Source organism: Drosophila miranda, chromosome XL (assembly GCF_003369915.1).
Source record: "Drosophila miranda strain MSH22 chromosome XL, D.miranda_PacBio2.1, whole genome shotgun sequence".
In the NCBI taxonomy this organism is placed as follows: Eukaryota; Metazoa; Arthropoda; class Insecta; order Diptera; family Drosophilidae; genus Drosophila; species Drosophila miranda.
Genome location: NC_046673.1, coordinates 17,787,909 through 17,815,260, shown reverse-complemented (window position 1 = coordinate 17,815,260; position 27,352 = coordinate 17,787,909). Strand labels below are relative to the sequence as shown.

Sequence of the window (27,352 nt, the reverse complement as noted above, 5' to 3'; positions counted from 1 at the left end):
CGCTTTGGAAGCAGTACGAGGAAAATTAATGATGCCCGCAACAGTTCGACTAGCCATCGAGACTCTTCGAATGCTATATGGCCGACCAGAGGCCATATATCACACCCTACAAACGAAGCTAAGAATGGAGCCGTCCGTGAAATCGAGCAGCATCGAAAGCCTAGTGCGCCTGGCGCTGTCGGTGCAAAACTATCGCGCTACTGTTGACGCGATAGGACTGTCCGCCTATCTGAACGACCCAATGTTACTTCGCGACCTTGTGGAGAAACTCCCATTCGACTTGAAACTGGATTGGGCCAGACAAAGCGCTGGACTTCCGAGGGTAAACATCGCTGTTTTCGACGATTGGCTATTCCGAGTCGCATCGTGCGCAAGCACCGTGATGCCAGTAGCACCCGAGAAAGAAGTCTGCACGAAGGAGAAGAACCCAAGGGTCCGGCTTATGGTGCACAATGATAGCAGCGCACAACCGCCCTGCCGTAGGTGCAATGGGGCCCAAAAATTGGAGGACTGTAAGCAGTTCCTGGAGCTAGAAGGGCCAGGTAGATGGAACTTCGTCCGAGAAAATAAGCTATGCTGGAGGTGCCTCGGCAAACACTTTATAAGGCACTGTAAGTCAACAAGAGTATGTTCCGTCGACGGATGCTCGAGAAAGCACCATTTCCTCCTCCACAACAGTAACCAGCAAAGCTCTAGGGTAGAGAATAGGCCGAAGGAAAGCACTACGGTACTGCACACGATGCAGAACGAAGCTGCGTTGTTTAGATATGTCCCCTTAACATTGTATGGACCGAACGGCCAAATGCAAGTGTTCGCACTGATAGACGAAGGATCCGCCTGTACCCTAATCGAGACGGAGATAACGGAAAAACTAGGTATCGATGGCCCCTCGGACGAGTTATGCCTACGCTGGACTGGAGACATCACGCAGAGAGAATCTCAATCAAAATGGATAAGCCTAGCGATCTCTCCAAGGGACAATGTGGCTCGCAGATTCACGCTTCAAAACGTGAGAACAGTAAAAAACCTGGATCTGCCGAAGCAGACGCTGGACGACTCAATTCTAAGATCCCATTCGCACCTGGAAAAGCTACCGATACTCAGCTACAAGGACGTGAGAGCGTCATTGATCATCGGATTGGACAACGTGAAACTTGGAGTGCCACTGACTGTCAAAGAACGCGAGAATTCCGAATTTATCGCCGCTAAGTCCAGGTTGGGGTGGTCTGTTTATGGCCGCAGAAAGGGCGACGGGCCAGCGAGTCCGCGGGTAATGCACGTATGCGAATGTAATAAACACCCACAGCTGGACACTCTTGTAAAAGAGAGTTTCTCATTAGACGCAGTTGGCATAAACATGGCGAAGAGCACACTCAGGTCCAAAGAGGACGAAAGAGCAAAAACAATACTGGAAAATTCCACGAGGTTTAGCAGCGAAATGAAGAGATGGGAGACAGGACTTCTCTGGCGGTACGACAACGTGGAACTTCCTTCTTCCAGAGAGATGGCAATACGACGACTTCGGTGCCTAGAATCTCGTATGACACGCGATAAGGTGCTACGAGAGTTCGTAAACGAACAGATTAAGAGGTACGAAGACATCGGCTACGTCCGAAAACTCAAAAAAGATGAAATGGTCGAAGGCAAACGCTCCTGGTATCTGCCCGTATTCGTGACTAAGAACCCGAACAAAGGCAAATTAAGACTCGTATGGGATGCAGCAGCCAAAGTGGAAGGCATCGCTCTTAATTCAATGCTACTAAAGGGCCCCGACCAATTGCCATCGCTGGTGGGAGTAATATCGCGCTTTCGAGAGAAGTCTATTGGCATCTGCGGAGATATTAGAGAAATGTTTCACCAGGTTAGGATACGTTCGGAGGATCAAAGCTCACAGCAGTTTCTCTGGAGATATGGTGACACCAGTCGAGAACCGGATAGGTACGTAATGAGCGTAATGACCTTTGGTGCTTCTTGTTCCCCAGCAGCAGCGACCTACGTGAGAGATAGGAACGCAGAAAGGTTCATCAAGGAACAAAGAGAGGAAGTAGAGGCCATACTTCGCAACACCTTTGTAGATGACTGGCTCCAAAGCTGTGACTCAGAAGACGAAATGGTCCGTCTAGCGCTGGCAGTGAGGAACATACACAAAGAAGGAGGCTTCGAGATGAGAGGATGGATATCTAACTCGAGCACCGTGATGAGAGCGCTCTCAGGAGATGGAGATCGTCAAGAACGACGAACGAAAAGAAAGGCAGCGGTAAAAGTTTACTGAAGCGGTACAAGTTTTTTAGCTCTAGCTCCCATAGTTTAACAATCCGCCCCGATATTGTAAATGAAACACCTGAATAAAACCAACTTGAAGAACAAACCACGGGAGGCCTATTGAACGCGGGAGGCTTATCAAACGTACGGCCCCAGATTTGGAGGCGTTGCCCGGCGCGGCAATAATTTGAATGCAAGTATTTTGGGATTGAAAAATCTACATCTTTACACTAGAAGAAAGATTTGAAACCTCAAATCTGAATTAAATTTCAATCAACTTTCAATTTCCACATAAATTTCAGCCCAAATAAACATTATGCATTATACAATATTAAATTTAGTTTATGAATCGAAAGTATTGATGGCAGAGGAAGCACAAAAAAAGGATAATAGAATATGAAATTGAATATTTGGCTTGCATTTTGTGGTGTTGGGCCGAGGCCATTTCTGCTGCCTAATACACTCGATACGAGTCGAACAATTGGCCAAACAAAATCGACTTACGGGCCACCTCATGGACTGTGGCCCATGCATCAATGCCCCACCCCCGAGCACCTTTCACCACCCATTGTTCCATTGTCCCATTCAGCATTTCTCCAGCTTCCTATCAGCCGCACTCAGCACCCCTGACCTTCTGCTGGGCCATTCATTGGGCATTCTTGTGGGCAAAGCTTCCACATACCCTGTGATCGTGTCGTGGGTGGGAAGGAATCGATTTGGGTACAGCCAAACTTGCAAGATGGCCCACTAATGGAGCAAGGGATCAAGGAATCTTCTAGGAGCACCCATTCGAAGTGTCAGTGGCAGGGTATCTTCTCGGTCTATACCGCAATATCTTTATTCTGTTTTCTGACCTTTAGTTTATGGCTTTTGTGGACTGCGGCACTTTTGGCAATCGCCAACACACACACACACACGCATACAAATGGAGACACAGATACAAATACAGACACGGACATAGACATAAACACAGACACAGACACGGACGCAGACAGCTGTGTGTGTCATGTGCAGAGCCATAAATCATTTATTTGAAAATTGCTATTGTATTGCGGTTTAATAGCATGTGATCATCATCATCAGCAGTGGCTGTGGCTGTGGCTGCCACACAAGCTCTACCTTGCAACATCCGCTCTGTCACATCTCGCTCCTGCAAACAGACACACATAGAGGCAGCGAAAGAGTGAGAGAGAGAGAGAGATTGGAGCTGCTCGTCACACACTTCATGGCATATTCATAGCCAACTGTCTCGCCCAGTCGTTTGCATCGTTACATTTAATATCCCAAATCGCATACCGAGTGCGGGGGGTTCCAGGGAATGCCGCACATGCCCCAATATGCCCATTAATTATAATGCCGCACTGCGAGCGAAACGAACGAGCGGGCCTCTGCTAACATCCGCTTGGCCCCTGCCCCCCTGCCACAAAGCTAACCCACCACTGCCCCTGCCCCCGTACCCTGCCGGACCCTGGCCCGTTTTGGCGCAGCCAGCAACATATGCCGCACGTTCGGCCGCGCCTCTCGGCCTCTCGGCCTTTGTATGCCCTTGTCTTGAGGGTACTATAGAATCTGTTTCTACCGTAAAAGTAATTGTTAATAGCTATCAACGAAGGATCATATATGTGCCATGCAAAAAAGAAGAAAGATAAAGGAAACCCTTGAAAAGATTATATGAATCGCTCTTTTTGTATAGGATCGATAGATCCGAAAGGGTATTTGAAAATGGGGTCTTCTATGGCTTCTATGTTCTATGGCAGTGATTTCCCTGGCTCTCACTCTCACACTCGATCTCTCTTTTGCTCCTTTTCTGTTTTTCTATTAAATCCGGTGTGTCCTCTGACTCTCTCTCTCTCTCTCTCTCTCGCTGTAGGGTAACGAGGTCATTTGGCAATATACCAACACAAACAAAAATTATGTTATTGGTCAATGTATTTATGAGTACGCCAGGCTGTAGAGCAGCAAGCTCCTCCTCTGCCCCATGCGCCATATCCTGTCCCACGCCCCACATTGCCCATTGCCCATTGCCCATTGCCGCTCTGGTCACCTATGTGTGGAGGTATGGAGGTGTTCCTGACTGCGAAAATTGCACGAAAATTGGAAATTTATTGCTCGACACACACACACACACACAGACGGACACAGAGTGGACACCAACATGCGCTAATGACATTGTGCTGTGGTTTTCGCCTCCTACCACTCCCACTGCTACTGCCACACTCTCTCTCTGTCTCTTTCTCTTAGTGTGGCGAAAATGATTTCGATTGGAATCTTCCATCTACGAAATAGCAAAAGTCGTGAAAATTCGTTATTAAACCAACAACAGAAACATCCATTGTGTTTACACGTTGTGAAATATTCATGATGATGCAGATAGGAGCTCCGATTGGAGATGGTTCATGGCTGGGCGCAATGGATCCTTGAGTTGGAAAAGCAGTAGATTCGAATAAGCTTAAAGCTGAACGATTTCCCAGCCATTCCGCGCCAGATAAAGTATTTAATAGCCAACCAGATGCCATTCTTTATCTTCTTTGGCGAACATTGCTTTGAGTGAGTTCAAACATTCGCCGTGATTTCAGGACGCGCATAAACGCAGGCCGCAAAGTTGCGGTTACCGACACTCGGCAAATGGGTTTTACCCAGGAGCCCCATCGAATTGGATTGCCAATGGAACGCAGCTCCAAGCGACGCGGCCACACCTCCACGAGACACAAGACGGAAGCAATCAGCAAAGTCATGCACCTCGGCTTCCTGACAATACGACAGCTCACTGGCCCTGTCCCTGTCCCTGTCCCAGGCTTGAGGCCAGGGCCGACTCCCAGTTATAGTCCCCATCCCATTTCAAGCCTATCTATCGCGTAGGGACCTTTTCTGAGATGGAATTCCCTATTCCTTCAAGTGTTGCTTTATCTTCCTTTGAATTTCCATAGAAAACCCACATAACTAAGCGTATTCGGGTGCCATCGACTCGGAGGATCTCTGTTTCCAGTGCCTGATTTGAATTGAAGTTGAACTGAACCCAATCCCTGGTGTCCCTGTGACTCGTTGCTGTTCTGCTCGGGCCCGGGTCTTCGCTCGTATCTGTGGCAATTAGTGAGCAGCCTATCTGCCGCCTGGCAGCTGCCACTTGCCACTTGCCACTCTCCAGCTGCTTGCATCATTAAAATGCGCATCGCAGTGCAAATGCGCATTAGCAGGCCACACGAGGCAGCCCAGTGACGACTGACAATTGACAGGCGACAACTGACAGCTGATGAGTGGAAAGTGTAGAAATTTCTGGGCTATTCCATCGCGAGCAGCGATGATGTCGCTGTCGCTGTAGCTGTCCTTGTCGCTGCCGCTGCCGCAGCCTTAAGGCGCTTAGGGAACATTGCCGAAAAGTTCCATGAATGCTGGGTCCCAAGGCGGCAACGATTCCGAAATGTTTATGCCATGCATCGTGCTGTGGCATTTGTGCAGCAGAGCAGAAGTTGAAAGTCTTTGCATTAAAACCCGAATTGAAATCTGGTTTTGGCATCGGGTTCTTGGGGGGTGACGCTCACCCACTCGCAATTCATTATCATTGTGTGTATCCAAGCGACTGGCCATGGGTGTTGCTGCCGCCCCCTCTTTGTGTTTATGTGCCGCATCAAATTCGTCGGCTAATTAGCTTCTTATTTGCATCGTTTTGGTGGTGTCGCTTATTACGCATACGCCGCGTGGTCCGGGCACAAACAGAATGCTAATGAGGTGAGTCTCAAATTTACCCCGGACACACGATAGCACTCAATGGCAGTGCGAGTGCGAGTGCGAATGCGGGTGCGGGTGCGAGTGTGGTGGGGCTAAAGTGGGCTAAAGGCATTCCATTCTACTCATTTATTCATGAGTTCCCGAAGGCAAAGGCATTTCCTAATGAATGAATGCAAGCGAATTGTCGTATTCTTCGTGCGGGACAGCTCTGAAACAGTATGATTGGAGGAGTTGTGGCTGGGTGGGAGCCCTAAGAGGATTCGCATTGGATGGCTCCGGGTAGGAGGAGGCAGCCAGCCAGCCAGAGTCAGGAGTTAAACGTTGGCCCGACTGTATTTACATGTTGTTGATTTGCACTAAGTTAGTTCCTTCCGTTCCTTTGGCTATTCTATCGTTTCCAACGTTGCTTTCTTTCATTTCGTTTCCTTTCCTTTTGCCCCGGAGCCGGGATTTGTTGGCCCTGGCAATCTGTGGCCATTTTGGTTGCAGTTTGCCTTTGTTTGCCTGGCCTTTTGTTTAAGCCTTTTTCATTATTTAAATGCAATTTTAGATGCTACCCTTTTGCAGTCCACTGCACTGTCTTTGCCTTTGCCGTTGCCATTTCCAGCTCTGTAGTTTTCTGGCCTTGCGATTGTCACATGAGCAACTATTTGTCTGGTCTTTGGACATTCAATATGTCTGTTGCTGTCTCTGTGCCTATCCCCGTCTCTGTCCCTGTACCTGCACCCGGCCATATCCTGTCCAGCCATAGACTGCTCTACACTGCTGTTCCGTTCTAATCCTCCTCTGTTTTACACCCTGCTCCGAGCCCGAAGCCAACCAATCTCCGAAAGGCCGCTTAAGACCCCCACTGTATTAATTACAGCGAGTGGGCTCCAGCTGGGGACTAGCGGCCGTGCGATGGGCCTGATGATGCTTGTGGTTGGGGATTGGGGATTGGGTATGGGCCACCGCCCGTACCACGGCGTGCTCCTGAATTGTTGGCATATTATGCTGGTCCTGTATCCCATTCGCAGGGAAATAATTGAAAATATTACGTACCAGAGAATTGCATAAAATTAATTGGCATGCATAACCAATGAGCTAGCAAAAATAAATTGAAATTTAATTGAAATGTTTTTAATACTATACTATACACTCGTAAATGAATGACTAGGGAGTCGAGTCGAGTGGTGTGGAGTGGAGTCGAGTATTTTGCAGAGGTGATTCCACGTACCAAACAAAGCCTATTATAAAGTATGAACTATTGATCAAAGACCATATGATATCTGTAGATATCTTTCCCAAAGGGTTTCGCTGTGGAAAACTCTGGGGACTTGCATTATTATTCGCATTTCTGGCCAAGTGGCAGAAGAATCCTATGATTTTCCCTATTGACTTATTGCCGAGACCATTGCAGTTTTTCCTATCTTGAGTCTCACATCAATAACCGTCAAGACTCGTATTGAATATTGGTTCGTTGTCTCTAATTAATGATTTCCCCTTTGTCCGTGTCACAGTCGAGCAGCTGAGCAGCTGAACAGTTGCCGTTGAAGTGTGTGCAAAGCTTCATCAGATTTCCTCAAGCGCTCCTGATTATCCGACTGAACCGGGTATGCTTGTAACCCGACCCCACTCGACCTGCATCCCTGGCAGAATCGGTGCACCTCTGGACCTGTTGAAAGGAATCTCCTCAAACGGAATTAAGCAGAGCATGGAAATCCCAGCCCATTAGGAGCAGGAGGGGCGGGAGAACGAGAGAGCTTGGAGAAACCATAAAAATTCATCTATATCCTGTCGTTGTACCTGACTGGGGCAATTAATCCATCACAATTAGTGCTAGTCTGTGGGCATGCGAGTGGGAGTCTGTGGGTGGGCGAGCCACCAAAAGTTAACCCCACATATGGACATTTAGTATATGGGGAGTGCAACCACAGTGTGCTATGTGCATTGATTGACTGGCAAACAGCAGAGGCAGTGCACCAGCAGCAGCACCAGAAACCAGAGGCAAAACCAACAACTCTTGATGTGGCTGCTGCTGGTCCGGGTCTGGGCTGGGCTCTGCTCCTCTCTTTTTCTGTTTGCTTTTCTGATTATCATTGCATATTTCTGTTCTGTTCTGTTCTGCTTCTACTTCTCATCCTGCACTGGCAATCCTGCTCCATTTTCCTGCTGGGCGGCAAGTGCGCTGCCATTTGGGCAGCTTCCCCTTTCGGCAGCATGAAATGTAAAAATATTATTTCAATATGTGCAAAGTGTTGGTGTTGGTGTGTGTGTGCGTGTGTTTGCGAGTGTTTTCTGCATTTGAATTGTTGTTTATATATTTTTTCACTTGCTTCATGGGAATACCCTTTGGAAATTACCAATCCTGCTGCGGGGCGTACACGAATCTCGTCGGCTGGTCTGTGCCCCAGCTAGGGGGTATCGCGCTGGTCGTTCAGTCGGCTCTGGTTGGGCGCCATTTTTGCTGCGCTGTTAACACCATTTTGTTGCGTAATGGCTCAGAAGTTTGTTTGTTCTATCTTCCTCTTGCTCTCTGGTGCTTTTTATCGCTTCGTTCGCTTTCAAGTGCCAGATGAGTAAGTCAGCTAAAAGAGAGCGACAGAGAGCGATAGAGAGAGAGACCGAGCAATGCCCGGACATTTTAATATTTATTAATTTACGCCTTTTTTTGGTTCGGCTCTCCACTGAAGCGCACCAATTTCGGTCAATGATTTACTGGCAGCCCGAGCTCCAATAATACTTTAATCGCACGGCTATATACTATATGCCGATATCTGTGTATATATGCACCTATATATATGTGTGTGTGTGTGTGTGTGTGTTCTGTCTGAATTGCATTGTAAGTGAGTAATTTTGTCAACGGAAATCATTTTGTTTGCCATGTCAGGCTTGTAAACACGTTCATTTGGACATTTATTATGCGCAATTTCAATTAAATTGATTCTTTTCACTCGCCTCTGCTCGCTACCAATTATGGGAGATTTTCCAGCCAATCGGTCGCACTAAGCCAACGCTGAATACGCTGCCAACTCAATTTAATTGCATTCTTTGTCAGAATTTAATCGAGAGCGAACAGCATTGAATATTTTGAGACGCCTCTAGGTTCGTGATATGGGGCAATCGATTGATCCATTGAACCCTTTCCCTTCTGAAAACGGTTGCTGATCCAAAACGAACCCCCTCCAAGCCCCAGCCCTGGCTGTATCCCTCAGAGACAGAGGGAGATGGAGTTGTAGGCACTTTTGCATTTTATTGCCAGTCCCAGTAAACGGCTTGTCGTATTAATAACTGTTTATGTGTGTGCATATAGAATGGCGCTATTACGGCCGTAGTGTGTGTGTGCGCCCTGTGTCTGTGAAGGGCTTATCTCTCTGGCGGATACTGCGGAAGGTATGGCAGAGAGTGGGAATATCCCTGCCAGCGACCGGGACCGTAATGAGCATCGAAATCGCTTTGTTAAGCACTTGTAATTATTTCTCATTCGATATTAATGCGCCTGAAAGCAGGCTGCACTTTCTGTTCTGCCCCTTCCGCCCTTAATGGAGGTTTATGCACGCGCTAAAAGCGGTCCCCAAAAACTTTTCCAGAGTGTGTGTTGCTGTGGGGCTGGCACTCTGGAAAAAGGCGTCCTGGAAAGTGGCTTAAAGTAATTTAATTATGACAAATTGGATTAGCAGAGCGCCGTGGCGAGGGGAAGGTGGGTAACGGCGGGTAACCTCGGAGAACGGGGCAGGGCTCAAAGCGTGTGTGTGTGGGCTAAGCACTGCCTGCCGACACGTTTTTATATCAATTTTTTGTTCCTGAAAATATCATTTAAAGCACAAGTGTGCTTGTGTGTATGCGTGTGACCTTAGCTGGAAAGAGACGAGTGTATGCGTGTGTGTGTGTGTGTGTGTGTGATGCCATTCCACTCTGTCTATGCTGCTGACATTAAAAACCATTTTAATGCATTTTAATAGCCATCGCACGAAAAGTGGGAACTGCGTCACCATCACCATCAGCCGCAGCACCCCACTCCCACCCACTCCCACCCCCACCATTCGCTGCACGAATCCCCCCCCCAGCCCCGTTCTCATGCCCAGGTTTCGTCTTTTAATTTATGGCATTTTAAATGCAATTTACTGCCTCTGCAGGCTGTCCTCAATCCTGCCACCTCCATACCGAAGGCCGAAGACTGAGGCCGAGTGTGTTGTCATGTCGGAGTCCCAAAAACTATTATGGCCTTCCCGCCGCACAAAACTTCAGCAATCAAAACGCAAAAGTTGTGACCGAGCTGCTGATGTAAATGGCAATGGCAAAGCCGATGGAAAAGGAGACGGAGACGGAGACAGAGCTGAAGCTGATGCTGGAGCACTGTCCTCCGTCCAGGACTCAAGCTGTTCTTCAGTCCCAGCTGTGGCTTCTACTCCCTGTAACGCTTGTGTTCCCCGAATACGAGTATCTTTGTTTGTTTGCCCTGCCACTCACTTCAGTTCATCTCTTCATCTCCTCATGCCGCTCCTCGTCGTAGCTGCTGCTGCTGTTGCTGCCACTGCCATTGCTCCTCTGTGTGCTTTGGGGCAAGTTTGTTTGTCTGCGCCTTCTCCTGGCTCCCTTTGTATCTCTGTGCTGTCCTGTCCTGCCCTGCCTGGGCTTTGGCTTACTTTAATTGTTAATTTGGCTTATGGCTTCTTCATTGTCGTCGGCCGCCTTGACCACAAATCATATTCTCTCCTCCCCAGGGAGCCGGCTCCTACACCAGCTGGGAGAACTCACTTAAGGTGTTTTCTCTGGCGCAGTCCTTTTGTGGCTTCCAGGCCATTTGCCCAGAGCTCTCTCTCTGAGATACACGCAAGGACAAAGGGGCCAAGGCGGTTGCGGGTTTCGGGTAGCCGAGAGCCGGTTGCCAGTTGCCGGTTGCCGGTTGCGGGCTGCGGGCGGATGAGTAAATGTAATCAAAATCAAATTGCTGAAATTATTATTTAATTAATATGGGGCCAGCTGTGATTTGCCTGGACGTTATGGACTGTATGGACTGTAGAACGGCATCATATGGATGCCATTAAGTCTGCTCCTCTGCCGCCCGGAGGAGGTGGTGTATGGGGATGACTGAGTATTTGCCTGGCATGGTTTTGGTTCATGCTGTGGATAGCATTTCAAAGTGATATATATTGATTGCTTGGCGAATGTGTAGCTCCAAGTCTTCATTTTACTGTGGTTTTGTGGTGCCTCTGGGCCCATGAAGATTGCTCTTCAAATCAATTTGATACTGGGGATCAGTTCAAGCTGTGGAAACACTCAAGGAAATGATCCTGCCAGCGGTTCATCATTCCATCCATTCTGGCTCTATACCGCTTTGCTGTCCAGTAGAACCTCTTCCACCATACCACTTTCCCCTCAGACACTCTCACACATTTTTCACTTTCCCTGAGTACAGAAGCCTCAAAGTTGGCTCCACACTTTTACCGAAAGTTGAGTGGCAATCGGTTAAGCCACGTGAAAGACTCCCTCTCCCTCCCAAGCGCCCCACTTCGGCCACCTTGGGGCTCTCAGGCGTAAAGCTCCGGCTGTCACTGTCACTGTAATTTGTTTAGCCTCTTAAATGACCTTTCAAGCGCACCCGCGAGTCCACGCGGCACGAACTTTGGATAGAGAGAGAGAGAGAGAGAGAAAAAGAGAGAGAGATGATGATAGAAGCATCACGAAAGCGACGTGATAGGAGGCATACTCGTAGACCAAGAGGATGTGGAAGTGGAAGTGGCGGAGAACGAGGTAGAAGAAAAAATGGCTGCCTTGGGGCGAGGACTGCCAACTTGGTAATAACTCAATGACTAAATCAATTGACGCTCTTGCTCTTGGCCACTGGAGCTGCCGCCACCGCCACTGCCGCTACCGTCGGCTGCTGCAGAGTGCAGTTTATGCACAGTCATGGTCAGGCCTCTTCAGCCACGCCCTCGGAAAAAAGTTTCCCAGTTCCCGTTGTTCTTGCTCGGCTATTGGCAATCCCCTGAGCAGCAGATCCTCATCCCCTGTCCACCCCTGTCTACCCCTGTGGCCCCCTGTGCCCTGCCGTGTGCCACTCGGCAGCATCAAAACAAAAAGTCAAATTGAATTACTTTTGCAACATGGCAGCGACGTTGAGGCAGAGGCAGAGGCAGAAGCAGCCGCTCATTGTTGTTCCAGCCGTTGTTCTCGCAAATTTTGTTGTTGTTGTTGTTGTTGCTGTTGCTCTTGCCACTATTATGCTTGTAGTGTTTTCCGTACAACAGCGGCAACAACACCTGGCCAAGGAGCAGCAGCTGGAGCTGCCCTCTGCATCTCTTACGCGTGCCTCTCCGCCAGTCCGGTCCAGACGAGTGAAAAGCTATTGAAAGAAGAGTGCTTGCCGGGAGGAGTGGGACGGGGCAGGCAACGGTGCAGTGGAGTGGCCAATGGTAGGTCTTTCACTCGGACTATCTCAACAAAGCGGCTGCATTGCACCAAGGTTACAGTCGAGTGTTCCGACTGAAAAGATACCTGCTACGAGCAGCCTGAAAATAATGCGGGGTTCGTAATTCCATTTTCGGGGATTCATTATCCGATGGAGACACATTTTTGCGGATTTAATAGCAAGGGAAACTTATGGAATTGCACCACATCTTCTCAGATCGTCCAGGATGTCCAGAATGTAGATGTAAATTCTACGCACAAATGCCATATAGCCTTGAACTTTGGATTACCTGGCATAAAAGGAGAACTTTGTGCGGACTTCCGCAGGAACTGGCACAGGAGATGGCTCTGGGGCGAGAACCAAAGAGATGGGGCAGGGGCACGGGCACGGGCAGGGCAGCAGGACGTAGCTTTTAAATGCCGCCGCACAATGGCAGCGGACGGCGGCGAACATTTCGTTGCATAAGTTGCACCGCCAGCTTGCTCCATCTCTGTCTCTGTCTCTGTCTCTGTCTCTGACTCTCTGTGTCCCTCTATCCTGCCCCCAGCTTTTGCCCGATTCGGGCTTTGTCTGCGGCGGCACAATGCAAGTTAATTCATCCCCATTTCGCTCAGCAGATGCTTCTCTCCTGCTCGTGCACGTGGTCCTGCTCCTGCCCCATCCACAGCTCCAGCCACAGCTCGGGCGCCGCCTCCCTTTGTTTGTGGCCCCAACAGCCAACAACTTGTTGGCGTTGTTTCCTGTCAATCAGCGCCTTGCCCCTGGCCACTCGCTCTCGCCCCGTTTAAGCTGCATTGTTTGTGGCTAACAAAAAAGCATAATCTAAATTTTTGTAATTGTCCCAGGAAGGACCTGATTGCTTGTCCGGGGCGGCAGAATTGTCATGGCAGTGGGATTGTTGCCTGGCTGGGATTCTCTAACATTTTCCATGAAAGCCTCCTCTTCCGATTACTACCCAACGTTGTCGGGGATGGACTTCAACTCTGTTCCATCCCTTGACGGTGTTTGGTATCGTTGTTTTAAGCCCATCGAACCCACTATCGACCGTCCAATCCAATGAGTTGTGATTTGTTTTGCATGAGTTTATTGCTGTCCTAAAGGAGTGTCTTGTGTGTGTGTCTCAAGCTCAATGCAACATTAACAAATATATAAACACCCCGAGAGGATATAGAGTGAGCTCATGGCTCAACAAATAGTGCAGCCATCTCCGGATGATTTCAGGTTTTCATCTGCCTCGACCAGTCTGATAAAGGATTAAACATTTCAATTCAGTCGCCTTCGTCTTCTTCTCTTTTTATGAAACTTACGCCATTTCGTTCCCATCCGCGCCGTCCCCTTGACCCTCCGGGACACCATCGGGCCAGCAGCCCAACTCGTCCATTTCTCTGGTAATCTCAGCCAGCTGCAGGAAGGCCTCCCTGGCTTTAGATAGGTTTCAGGAGGACAAGCCGAAGAAGCACTTACCCCTGCGGCTACTGCAAGTCGTTTCTCCTCGTAGATCGCGCACAGCTCGTGGTGGCGTTTCACCAGTCCCTTGTAGGCGTTCAGTTTGTCCTGCCAACGCTTCATTCGCATATTGATCTCAGACCTATCGCGGGTCACTTTTGCGACTCCCCTGGGAGTCTTAGGGATCTCTATGATCTGTACGCCCGACTGGTAGTCGTCCTCGTCCTCGTTTAGGTCCTCATCGGACCCCAGCTCTGAATAGCAAACCAGCTGTGAGTCTTCCACGTCTGGGCCAATGGCTGTGCTCTTTCCGGATCCCGACTTTGAGTTCTGAAGCTTCTGGGAAATCTCTGGGTTGTTCGAGTATGGAGATATTTCCAGGGGGGTCTCCGGGGTCTCATCGCGAGCCAACTCGGAGTTTTCCACGTATGGGCAAACAGCTGTGTCCCGACAACGAACCAACTGTGATTCTTCCGCATCTAGGAGAACCTCTGGGCCTACACGCGCACTGCATACCTGAGGATTCCGATTCATTGTACTGAATATATTTTCTTTTGGATCTTTTTTGTTCGTTTGGAGAGTGTTTTAGTGACAGACAATTCGATTCAAGGCCTGCCTAGACCCTGACGACCCGGACCCTGTAATCGGGTCACGGCATGGACCAAGTGGATGTCGGGCCAGTGAAATAAATTAATAATGAATACTCGTGTTGTGGCCAACAGAAGAACCACAAGCTCCTCGCTGATCGGTTGCAGTAAAAGGCATTTCATGCCGACGACGGGAAGAGGTTTGAAAACCCCGAGGTGGAATTCCAGGAAGTGGCTCTGCTGTCCGTAGATCTCTTCAACTAGGAGATACTTCCTTCCTTTTGATCCGTTCTCACGGGCAGCTCTGACCAACGAACGAGGACCATCTGTGGCAAGTGGCACTCCTAACTGACGGTTACAGAGCCTTAAATGTTCCCACGCCTCGAAGAACTTCGAAGATCCCAAACCAAAACGGAGAATACGATGCTGACAGTCTGTTTATTCGCTGGCTGGCGCTTTTGTGTGGTGTGTTTCTGTATTCTGTGTGAAATCTGTAGCATTCAAAAAATACATGAACATCTAAAATTGAAGATAGGGCGAGCTTTGGCTCAACAAATGACGCAGCGCCAAGAGTTGGCGTTTTGGGAGGGATCGGCATCGGAGTACTCCTCAGACTGGTCCCCACCTTTCGCCTTGGCCTTGGCCTGGGGCTGGGCCAGCGCCAGGGCCATGGCTAAGCTGTGGAAGAAGTTGAAGGACCATCACATGACTCATTACGATCTAGTCCCTTCACTAGATGGTACTCACTCTTTCGCCTGCCCATCAGTAAGCTGATCCTCGAAAGACTTCGAAGCAGCTTGCAATTTCGAATACTGGGCCATCTGATGGATGGCTTTCCATGTCTGGTAGAATCACTTGGTCCTTCCTGTTAGCCTCCTGCAAGTTGGTTACGTCTTTTAAAGGGTCCCGGTCCATTGTCGGTGTTTTGAATGCTTGTAGTATATTGTATATCTGGTATGAACTGTGAAGTTTGTTGTCGATTGCCAGACAGTGAGGTGAGGTGAGTCTTTCTTCAAGGCCTGCCGGTCATAGGACCGAACTCAAGGCCTGACTGGACCTGGCACGGACCCCGGAATCGGGTCAGGGCATGGACCAGCCGGAAACTGGGTCAGTGAAATGAATAATGAATATACTGGTATTGTTGCCAACAGCAGAACAAACAACGACAGCACCAACAACGGCAACAGCTCTCTTCGAGCCAAGTGCAACACGCGCGCTAAGCGGCTGCATTAAAAGGCCCCTCCTGCACGGGGCGCGCTGCACGGCAAGTGTGGCAAGTGGAGGGACTTCGACGCAAGGCAGCTGCCAATCCGCACACCCTCTCGAAATCTCAAAATCTCAAAATCTCACAATCGAGATGGAAAAACAAGTAGTTGCAGTGGAGTCCTTCGACCAGCAGATACCCCAATCCCAATCAGATTCATGCACAGTCCTATGGCTTACGGATACTTTTGGGTCGAAATAGTCGGTGGATCGTAATGAAAGGCAAAGGGATGAACTCTTCCACTGGTGGCCCTGCTCAGAGCCATGTCGGTAGTGTTCAAATGCTTCTTTCTCTCGCTGGTGGCGTACATCTACACGAATACGCCCTCGACGGGCACTGGGTATGAAAATGGGTTTTGTTGTTGGCAGGCAAAAGCTTGCCACAAATGATGAAATGCTAAAATGCATGAAATGCAACACCAGTGCCAGGGCTTGTTGCAAGGAGCAGCGTAGGGGCCAGACAGAGGGACGGGGAGTGGGCAGGGCTTGAAGTGGGCGCTTGATTACAGTGAAATGCACTCAAAAGTGCCGAACGAAGCGATGCCTCCAGCGAATGCGATCGAATGTGCAACAACGGCAACACACACATCCACACACACACACACACACACACACAGATATATAGAAGGGGAAAAGGCTGCGCCAAAAAGTTGCACAAATTACATTTAAGTGACGCAAAAGTTAAGTGAAACTCATTGCGAAAATCGCGGCTAGATGCGATGTGGCATGGCTGAGGGGATAGGAAGGAGAACATAGAGAGATGGGGGGTAGTGGGTGGTGCCACAAGGAGAGGTGGATGATAGATGGTGGATGGTGGAACGATGGAGGAGTGAGTCCAAGGGTTAGCTGTTACACTGTTAAGTGCTTTGGTACGCCAAAAGTAGGCACTTGAACTATTTTTGTGTTCTCGCACTCTCGGCCACACTTTTTCAGTTGTTCATGTGCTTGTGATGGGATGGAATTGTACTATTGGTGGAAGGTGGGAGAGATTACGGAGGCAGGGTGTATGAATACTGGATATCCACTGCGGGGATGGATCTATGGAACGACGCCATAGTAAGGATACAGCAGGGAGTGATCACATGTTCCTGTTCTTCCCCAGAGTCCCAAATATATTACTTGGGGGTTGACCTTGAGACCTTGAATGGAAAAAAATGAGGGCTGGGTGTTGCATTATGTACTCACAAATGTCAGAGGTGACTCGGTTGGGAAAGCATTGCATTTTATTGTGTTTAGTGTTGGAAAATTTGACTCGTATGAGTAGGCCCTCAGCCCCAAATCTGTGCCGTTCTTCTCAACGATTGCAAGCCCATACCGTAAGCCGCTCTTCCAGTGTCGGATATCAATGCCACGACATGGGAGGGAACGTTGACTGCTTGGATGCATCCATTGCCTTCATCCATCCATCCATCCATCACTGCCACTCTGCGAGGATGAGGATGAGGACGATGATGATGATGATGATGATGGCTGGCGACGTCTCAGGTTGTGCCTGGCTTCACTTGTGTTTTAGCCTCATTTGCCACATGGTTTCGCTTGTCTTGCCCCGTCTGGTGGCGTCTCGTATCCCGATCCCAGACCCGCTCTATGCATCGTCCTTCTCTGTTTCGTGCGCGAATATGGTACGAATATTCCCATTTCGCAGTTGGTTGTGTCTGTCGGTCTGTCGGTCTGTCTGTTCGTCTGCCGCTTGTCGGTTTCCTGCACTAATGATGCATTCTCACTTGCAACAGTGCAACAGTGCAACGGCAACGGCAATAGCAACAACGGCTTTCGGCACAACTCTCGTGTTTTGTTGCGACCCAGTTCACTTGAGTGAAATGCTATCTCCTCTCTCGTCCAGCTCCCAGTGTCAGTTCCCTGATCCCAGCACTCGTGGGAGCTGTGGGAGCAGCCAACCAACCAACCAACCAACCAACCGAACCAGCCCGGCAACCATCCAGGCAGTCAACCTTTATGCCATATGCATTTCACTCTCTATCTCTATCTCTGTCTCTCTCTTTCTCTCTCTGCCTCTCTTTCTATTGCTTCATCTCTCTCTATGACAAAATATAGCGCAAAATAACCAACTGTCCCCAGTTTTGGCTGCCATTTCGGATGCCCTAACTAAGGAGACTATATCTTCTATAGGAGAGAAGATCTTAGAACGTATCCCAGAGGGTAAACTTTTCCATAAATATATATGCAAAGAATGTTGAACTGTTCCTTATTCGAAATATGGCAATCTTTACTTCTGTTCAGTAATTTTATTGGTCATTAATATCACCAGAACCTGTTCAACTGCTATTTATTGTGTTTCTGAAGTGGATAATAAAGTGTATAGAAGCTTTGAATCGTAGTTTATATTATTCCCAGAGCCGTCTCAATTGCCCAAACGAGCAAACCTTCTGCGGCAGGGTAACCGGATGCTTCGATGTGACCCATCTTTCGCTCTGTCTCTCTCTCTCTCTCTTTCTCTCTATCTCTATCTTTATTTCTGGCTGTTGACATCCTCTGACATGAATTGAAGTTCGATTTTGGAGTTTTTTGTGGCTGATTCTAGTAGATTTAAGCAAGAAAAGTGGAGCATCCAGCAGTGCCAGTGGTTGGAATCGGAAAGCGAGTGCTGGGGCGCTCCATCGTCCGGTTAATTGAGCTCCCTTCGCCATGGATCCTGCCCCGGACACTTTTCAATTTCTGTGTGAGTTTGGGCGATACTGGGTACCCAGCAATATTGTTGTGGGGGGACTCTTGATAAACACGTTGCGCAAAGAAATCGTTGCATAAATTAATCCTTAATATCCTGACCTCATCGTTGCCTGAGCAAACTGCGATAACGGGACACAATACAGCCCAGGACAATGGAGTCGAGGCGTCCTGCTGCTTCTCCTCCACCGATTACTCCGAGCTGTCAGCAGATTGCAATTTCCACTGGCCTTAAGAGTTCTCCCCCTTCAGACCCACACCCACATTCACATCGGCATCCGCACCCAAACCAATTCGAGTCCAACTTCAAATCGAGAATCGTTCAATTTTTCAACTCCGACAAATGAATTTTTAAGGCCTTCGAAAGGGTCTGGCCCGAGGCCAGAGCGGGGCCCCCCACAAGCGGCCAGTGACCAGTGGCCAGTGCCAATTTCCAAGATTTACGACCATCTCTGACGGTTTCTTTCCCTCTTTTATATTGGGCCAAGACCAGACAACCTTGGCAAATTGACTTTTGCCTTTGGCCTGAATCCATACTGCGTAAACTTTTTTGCCCAAGTCTCGATATCTCGAGTTCTCCCTTCCCCTGCGGATAGTGCAGGCGGCACACACACCTGCTGGCGAATGGACAGTGGAGCTGCGGGGGGGGGGCAAGCTCCCTCGGTGGCTAATCTATAAGCAATGCAACTATTTGGTGGCAGGGCCACGATGTTGCGATAAATTAACTTTACTTTCGGGGAGGACTGTACTGCAGAGAGGACACCGAAGTGGGTGACCCGTCAAATTGGGTTTAGCTGACAAAAACAACAAACAACAAACAACAAAAAAAAGCCTGTAAAAACATGGAAAAACGATAAAGAGATACACAAAACCAAACCAAACTAAATTAAAATATTTTGCATGAGCCCAGAGCTCCCAGGGGCACGATGGGGGGTGGTTATCATGGCAGCCAACGAAAAAAGAAAGGAAAAAAAAACACGAAAATAAAAATGAAACACAAAATGACACAAAGAATTTATCAAACATCCGCTTCCGGCGAAATGGCGATGACAACGTGGGTTCTGAAGAGGCTGGAACGGCATGGTGTGGAACGGATGGGAACGGTACGGACAGCGATGGAATGAAATGAAATGGGAGGTGTTGCTGCCAATTTACAGCAGCCGCCGGGCAGAAAAAACGACAGCGATAGAGCGTTGGGAACAAAGAGGGATACAGAAATACTTATATATGAAAAGAGGGACAGCGACAGATGTGGAAAAAGAAAGAGAAAGAGCGAGGGATGGTAGTAAGAGTAAAAGAAACAAACAGAAAAAAACAGAAAAAAAAAACAAAGCAAATTGTTTATTGTTTCATAATTGAAGCCAAGAGGCTGCCTGACCTCATGCTCCCCTCCGCTCCCTTTCCACTTTTCATCCTCTTTCGCTGGCTGGGCATGCCCCACTAGGACCGACAATACTTAGTCACGAAAACGGTATTGTTCCGTATGGAGGAGAGCCATGGCTCAGAATAAATCTTACTTAGGAATAGGAGTAAACTTAAAGGATATACGTCTCTCTCTCTCTCTCCTGATCATCACATATTATAAGAAAGTCTGCTGATTGGCCTACGACAATCCTTACCTTATATTCATATCATACAGTTAAGGCCCCATTTAGTAGATTTCACCAAGCAAAAACCTTTTTAATTCATTTCATAATTCCAAGAAGCCCCCCCGTAAGCCCATAAACCCCCTCCTCCCCCTGGTTGAAAACTGGAATTCCAAACTTTGTTAATTGCCTAAACGCAAATAAATTCCGCTTGGAGGGAAGCCAGGAAAAAATGTAAAACAAAAGCATTTTATCAGGGCCGTTTAAAATGATTTCCGAAAATGCCCCGACCGCGCCACGGCCACGTGTGGCAGACAGCAGCGCCATCTGGCAGGGGTCTCATCTCTGGATTGGGCTCCACATCAATTTTGGTCTAAACAGCTGTTCTAATCCACGGCAAAAACGAGCGGAAGATGAACAGGAATGGAGAACGAAAGGGAGAGGGCGAGGGCGAGGGCGAGGTCGAGGGAAAAGCAAAAACTTCATTAAGCCATGCAACAATAACATTCATTCTCATACACAGAGTACCTGGAACACACACACACACACACGAGGGGGTTGTGGAAGGGGAGTCAGAAAAGAGGGGGAAAGATTTATAGGCATTTTACACCTGTGGCATCTCGCTTTTTAGGCATCCCCCAAGCATCGAAGCACCCATGCAGACACTTTACCATCCCGAACCCTATCAAGCATTCAATGGAAATGGAAATGGAAATGGAAATGGACAAACTGCTGAGCTGGCATCCATCCACTCCCACTTCCACTCCCTTTAGGGAGCCAGCCAGCCCTCTGGTTATGTGTGTGTGTGTGTGCGTGCAAACAAGCTGAAAATTCATTAAACTCGAGCAATAAATTCTTTTAATTGTTTTCTTTGCCATTCATCCCACGCTACACCACTCGACCTCCACTCATTTCGTTCATTTTATTTGATTTTCTCTGTTATTTTTTGCATTTTCCGTGGAGCTCTTTTCTTGTGCACCCAACAACCTCTTGCTGCTGCTCGTTTCGCATCCATTCTGGCGTTCTGTTGTCCGGATTCCAGGAGTATTTCCATTGGCAACATTTTAATGTTTTACGTGATATGTTTGGCATGTCTTTGACGTGGTCGCAACACGTCCCACACCACCTCTCCCCCTCCCCGCCCCATACCTCACGAACCACTGAACGCTGTGAAAGCGAGAGAGAGGCAGGAAGAGAACTGTCATTAATTCCTTTCAATTTACCAAAAATAAAAGGAAGAAACAGTTGCGAAAGGAGCTAAAGACCAGCAGCACCAGCAACTGTGGCAACTGAGGCAACTGTACCTGCTAATGAGGCGGCAGTACAGTCCCGTACAGTCTCGACTTCGAAAAACTTTGACAGTTGCATCATTAATACCCTGAGGGGCTGCGCCTGTGGCTGGGCCTGGGCCTGGGTCTGGGGCTGGGTCTGGGAGTATACGAGTATAATGAATTGACAGCCTTGTCAAGAACCCTCAACTAATGGCTCTCCTTCTCCTTCTCCTTACAGGTGTCTACGGCATCGACCTGTTTCATGTTGTAATTCGAGGACTTTCGGTAAGTTTCAATCATCGAGTACGGACTACCCCAAAAGGCAAACAACGGCCTGGGCAACGGGGAGGAGTATTGGTTATTGGGACTGGGGGCGAATCGGAAAAGTATCTGCTATCTTCTAGTTGATTTGTTGCATTCTCTCGGCTGTGTGTGTGCAAAACAAAGTTTTGGAGGGAGCTGCAACATCGAACGGATAACAGAGATTGTCCTCCAGCTGCAACAGCAACGGCAACGGCAACGGCAACGGCAACTGGCAGCGAAAAGTTTCGATATAGTTTTGAGGTCAGTTTGCCAGAGAAATGGAGCGGGGACGAGGCTTACAGTTCGAGTAGAGTTACACAAATCTCTGCAGCCGCCTCTCTGCCCTCTCTCCGGGCAAAAGATTAGCGGACATTGTTTGAGTATACACGTAAATCGAGAAAAGTTTTGTTGTGGCTCCCAAACTGAGGGTAAATTAAAGTTTCCTTTCGGGAAATCAGCCGCACTAAAGGTAAGCACTTGAAGCCGTCGAAAAGGGTATAAATCTCATACGACCATCGACGATAATGTCTGACGTTGAAAGTTGAAACCTTCTTAATTGGTTGATTTGACTAAGTGAAGCGATGGCTATATTAATTATATAACACACCACAAACCATCTTCATCGGAGCCACTCAGACTTGCTGGCACATTACATAATTGTGCCCAACACCTGTTCCAATCAAATCCGATCAAAGACGAATATACTCAACATCCAAGAGAACAAAGCCCGCTTATACCTATCATCGAATCACCTAATAGGACGTCGCACTAAGACCTAATACCTAAGCAAGATCTCAATCAGAATTATGAAACAAACCCCAAAAACACCCGAAAATACACAGAAGCCTAAGAGAAACGAGCGGGAACGTTGTGAGCCGCGGCAAGGGCTGCGGCTCTACTTAGACATATGCGAAAATGCTGTTCTGCCTTCGACAGACGCAAATATTTATCCAAATTGTAATGTGGTTCTGTCTACATATAAAAAGGACTATAAGGAAGCCGCGCAGTCTGGCGCTCAAGTATGTAAATCCAACCAGATCGAGTCCCATTTGCACAACAGCATAATAGACCGAATAAAACCCGATCAAAATTCATCCTGACGAAGCCCAGTGCCAATTGGATTCAGACTCGTTTAGAGAAGCCACTTATCTGCTCAGATGGTTCTTTATAAAGACGAAGGCATCCTGCCTCTGGCTTGACCCATTGATGGTTCGGGGATCCGAGTGTCCGAGTGAGAGGACACAAATTAAAGTGCTCCTTCAGACGCTTGTCACAGGTGCCAGAGGATTGGCCAGGATGTCTTAATCAGCTGCAACGGACACAAACAGGCGTGGCACAATCCTTGACAATCCTCTTTCTCTCTCTCTCTCTCTGTCTCTGTCTCTATCTTTCTCCATCTCCTACTCAGAGGCAGAGGCAGAGGCAAAGGCAGGGCATACGTTGGGCGTCTCATGCACTGGACCTGGTTCACCTGCTGCTGAGGAGCACCTGGCCAGGGCTTAAGTCAATGCCAATATATTAAACTTATTGTGCATGGCATGCGACATAGTGGCCCATGGCCCATCCAAGCCCCAGGCTCCCATGGCCCCTCCCACATGCCACCTTAGAGCTTGGGGCATTGCCCAGTGGCCATGCTGCACTTCCGGCTGTCGTCCTTGCGGCAACGTTTGACATTTCGCAGAGCCACCACTCTCCGGCTCCCTCTACCACCACCTGTACCTCTACCTTTCCCTTTGGCCTGGGTGAGCCCCTGCTGGCATCTCGCTCCATTTGGTTTCTGTGCCAGTCGCTGTCGCCGTCGCCGTCGCCGTCGCCATGTGCACATCCTCTCCGTGCCTGATCCTGGTCCATCCTCCTCCTGTGCCATCTATGGCTCTGCTGCTCGTCCTTGTCGCTGTTCATTTCAGGAAATGCATTTCGTCAGCGTTCAATGAAAACGAAATTGCCAATTTCAATGAGGATGAAAAGAGAAAGAAGCAGAAGGCATGAGGCATGTGGCATGAGGCGTGAGGCGTGAGGCAGGAGCAGCAGATACAAGCGATAGGAGGAGCAGTAGCTGCAGGCTGAATCAGACAGTCAATGCGATGCTGTCGTTGCTGCTGCTGTGATTATCTCGCTTTACTCGTACGATTCCTACGGATGCAAAAACCAAAAAAATGGACACCCAAATTCTTGAGGGCCAAGGAGAAAGAGATGCGGAGAATAAGGGGAAACACAATGGGCGAGTGAGATCAACGATTACGTTCCAAGACGGCAGTCATCCACGTGACTAACCCACAGAAAATGCATGGAAATGCACTACCAACAGTTTCCATGGCTTGGAGTACATTAGTGGGCTGCTGCCGGCGGAAAAGGGAGGCAGAGGCTGTCATCTGGCGGGGAAACCTTAGACCAGTTATGAGAGCCACTGCGTAAATCAACTCGAACGCTCAATTTCCAACCAAATGAAAGCCAAACAAGGGAAAACCGTTTACTTTTACTTAAGCACCCGAAGGCGGGGAGGGAATACCAAGCCTCCCACGCCACCCATGCCACCCATGCCTCTCAGCAGCTCTTAGACTCTCATTGTAGTCTGCCCCGTTGTGCCTTGCACTCCTCCATAAGCAGCCCCTCTCTGTATCGCCGCCTCTTAGCTGTAACAGCCATTGGCAATCCAAACAAAAGCCGTGGAAAATTATGTCAATGGCATCGTTGTCCTGGTCCTGGTCGGGTTATGACTCTGAACCTCCTTCAAGCTCCACTGTTTCCACTCGCCGTCTAACTGGTGCCTCCAGCTGCTCCTCCATTTCCTTTTCGGTGCTTCTGCTGATGCCATTATCGCCAGCTTTTGCCGCGTTCCAGTCAAACAAACCGTCAAGCCCCTTCCGTTAACTGAATCCTTACCAACACTGTTGTACACCGTACCTGCAATGCCCCCACAAAGCCCAGACCCGGGCCCAGATCCAGGACGCCTCCCTCGAGCTCCCCACCCCGTTTTAGCCACCACAGTACTCCGTACTCGTAATCGGGATGCGTTCGTCGTCGTTGCCTATCAAAACCAAAATTGAATACAAAAATCTCATCAAAAATCGATTAGAGCTGTGTGGGCTAAGGGTGAGTGGGGAGGAGTGGGGGAAGGAGGGCTGGAACTATGGAAGAGAAGTGACATCGGTACTCGTAGATGGCAGCCAAGTATTTTATATGGCAGCACGCCGCACTGCACCGAGAATCGTGTTAATAAACGAGTTTTGTCGCCAGGAAAGCCACTGCCACTGCCACCCGATCCACCTGCTGCCACCCGCTGCCACCCGCTGCCACGTGCTCCTTTGCGGCATCGTGCTCCTTGTTGGCATCAGCGTTCCGGCCAATTCCCGTTGAAAGCAGCAAGTGGATTGAATAAATAACGCCGCCAAATGCAATTTGGGAAATTAAAACTAAAGTAGTGAAAACTTTAGTCCTCCCTCCACCCGCCACCCAACAAAATTGAACCGAACGATTTCTGTGGCGCCGTCTTTAACCAAACGCAACCCCAAAACCCAATTCCCCCATCCCTGAGACCCTCTGGCCCCATTGTCAGTCGTATTATCAGCTACGGGAATCATTTTTGCGGATTGGTAAACTTTCTCTCCTAACGACGGCCAACGAGGAAAATGATGATGATGACGATGAGGATGGAGAGGAGAAGAAGGAGGAGGAGGTGCTCCGGCTCAAGCCACATCGAATTGGAGAGCCCAGTGTTCATTTGTAAAATTAATAAAAATAGTTTTCCCACCCGTTTCTCTCTGGCCCGCCTCCTAATGGCACTCACTCGCTCTTAAGTTTCGAAACGAGCGAAGGAAACTTTGTCTCGCCCATGGGCTTTAATGAATACGAATGAAACTTCAGCCGTCAGCCTTCAGCCTTGAACAACATCGAATCCCATACGATTGTCCTGAATCCAGTCAGAGTTTTTCCATATATTGAACAATAGTTCTCTGAGGTTCGCAAAAGAACCTCAACCCTGGAACCCTGTTATTTGTATTCCCGTCTGTTACTATAGACAGTACTCGTACAAGGGTGGAATTCTGCAGTTGTTTGAGTTGGATTATTCTTAAATTAGTGACCGAATATGGGATGTCTGATATGTAGAAAGAGACCTTAAATTCATAGTCGAAACACTCGGAATAGATGTACCGCTCTGCCCTGTTTTCACTCTCCAATAGATTGGGGGAATCCTTAGAATAGATGTCATCTTCTGCATGTTATTTGCTGGCCTGTCGACCAATTTAAATGTCCCATCCTGACCCTTCCTTGGGACATGTGTACACACAAGTACGTACACATATTCGTATCTGCTCTTCCGCCTCCCCGTGTGGCACTATGTGTGCTCTATGGGCTATATTCGATGCCCCCATGCAGCATTTACCAATGTACACAAAAGGCGAAAGCAAAATGTGTTTTGTCAGTGACATGGAAATCAACTGAAGCGATGTGCGCGATTTACGGACCGAGGACAATTCGTAGGGCTGAATTCGTAGGGTGTTTACTGGGATTGGGAGTGAAGATGGGGTGGGATGGGGGATGGAATTGGAATTGGAATTGGGACTGGAACCGGTGCTCGGGGTGTCTCGATAAACTGTTTGACACACACACACACACACAGGCACACAGGCACACAGGGACACATGGAGAGGCACGTGTGTCCGCGCCCACTTCCGCTCATACATAGGGAGGCGAGGACAACTCAATTAAGCATGCACAATGCACACGAATTTCGACTTGTTCTCTCTCGCAATCCCCAATCCCCAATCTCCAATTTCAGTAGCTGTGGCAGTGGCACTGGCAGTACCCGTACTTCTTCCCGGCTGTTGGGCTCCTGGGAGAATTTTCAATGCATGCTGCATCCACAGAAATTGTGCAAAATATCGCATACAGAAGGAAAAGCAGGAAAATTGATGCAAAAGGGGTGGGCTGGGTGGCTGGAATAAAAATTGTTTTATATTTGAGTCACATAAATTTCCATTGATTTTTTGTTGTACTTATTTTCGTTCACTTTCGTTGGCGGGGCCTTAATTCTTGTTTTTCGTTCGTGCCTTTGGGCGAACTCGACGCCGGCGGGGTCTTTAATTCGTAAGCTTCCGGCAAACGGAAAACCGACTGGCAGCGGCAACTGACAGCCGCAGAGACGGCAGGCGATAGACTCGTTGCACTCGTTGCAAAACGAAACGAAAGTTGTGGCAAGCCGGGGATAACCGTTTGGATCTGAGGGGTGCTAAAGTGTCCGCGGCAAAGGAGTCGATATCTCCCCGCCCCCGTCTGCTCGAAGACTCTATTGGTAAATGGAAAGACATTCACCTTTAAGATTTAAGGAAAGTCATTGCTCTGACAGTTTCCCCATGGAACGATCTAGTGCCTGAAGACACCTTTCAGATTGAGTTAGCAAGGAACGAAATCGAAAGGAAGGATTCAGCAAGGGTTCTTTTCTCTTTAGAAGTGAGAAAAATATGCAAGCGATCTTTGGAAGAAATTAAGTACCTCGAAATGTGTATCTGTTCACTCGCCTTGCTACCATCCATCCCCAGGCCTAGACCGAATGGAACGGAATGGAACGTTCCAAACAGAACCCAATCGGCGTCATCGCTTCGGGGGGAGGGGCAGAACCATTTGCCCGACAAATGACACAGCAATGGAATTGGAAATAAATAAGGGGCCCGACCTTTGACGCCTGCTTGGGGTTGCCTGCTTTCGCTGCTATCTCCGCTTCCACTACCCCTTGCTGACCCGCCCTCCTGGGCGACCTTCCTGCTGTCTGCTATCTGCTGTCTGTTTGTTTGCTTAATAAATGAATGTGGAAAGTGCTCTGAATATTTGTAC

The 27,352-nt window shown here is 48.7% G+C and overlaps 2 protein-coding genes across 14 annotated transcripts in view; one reads left to right on the top strand and one right to left on the bottom strand.

Annotated features, from left to right (window-relative positions):
• Window positions 1-27,352, top strand: part of LOC108164547 — an 87,272-nt gene that overhangs the window by 36,481 nt on the left and 23,439 nt on the right. For all 13 annotated transcript variants that reach the window (XM_033389798.1, XM_017300359.2, XM_017300356.2 and 10 more), the window contains one exon: window positions 21,456-21,502. The gene's annotated coding sequence lies outside the window, so the exon portion shown is untranslated. The remainder of the gene's footprint in view (window positions 1-21,455; window positions 21,503-27,352) is intronic.
• Window positions 13,451-14,439, bottom strand: LOC108164549. Its single transcript, XM_017300363.2, has 3 exons — window positions 13,844-14,439; window positions 13,687-13,781; window positions 13,451-13,622 (listed from the first exon to the last, which is right to left on the bottom strand). The coding sequence occupies exons 1-3, from the start codon at window positions 14,357-14,359 to the stop codon at window positions 13,565-13,567; spliced, it is 669 nt and encodes a 222-aa protein (XP_017155852.1). The 5' UTR covers window positions 14,360-14,439; the 3' UTR covers window positions 13,451-13,564.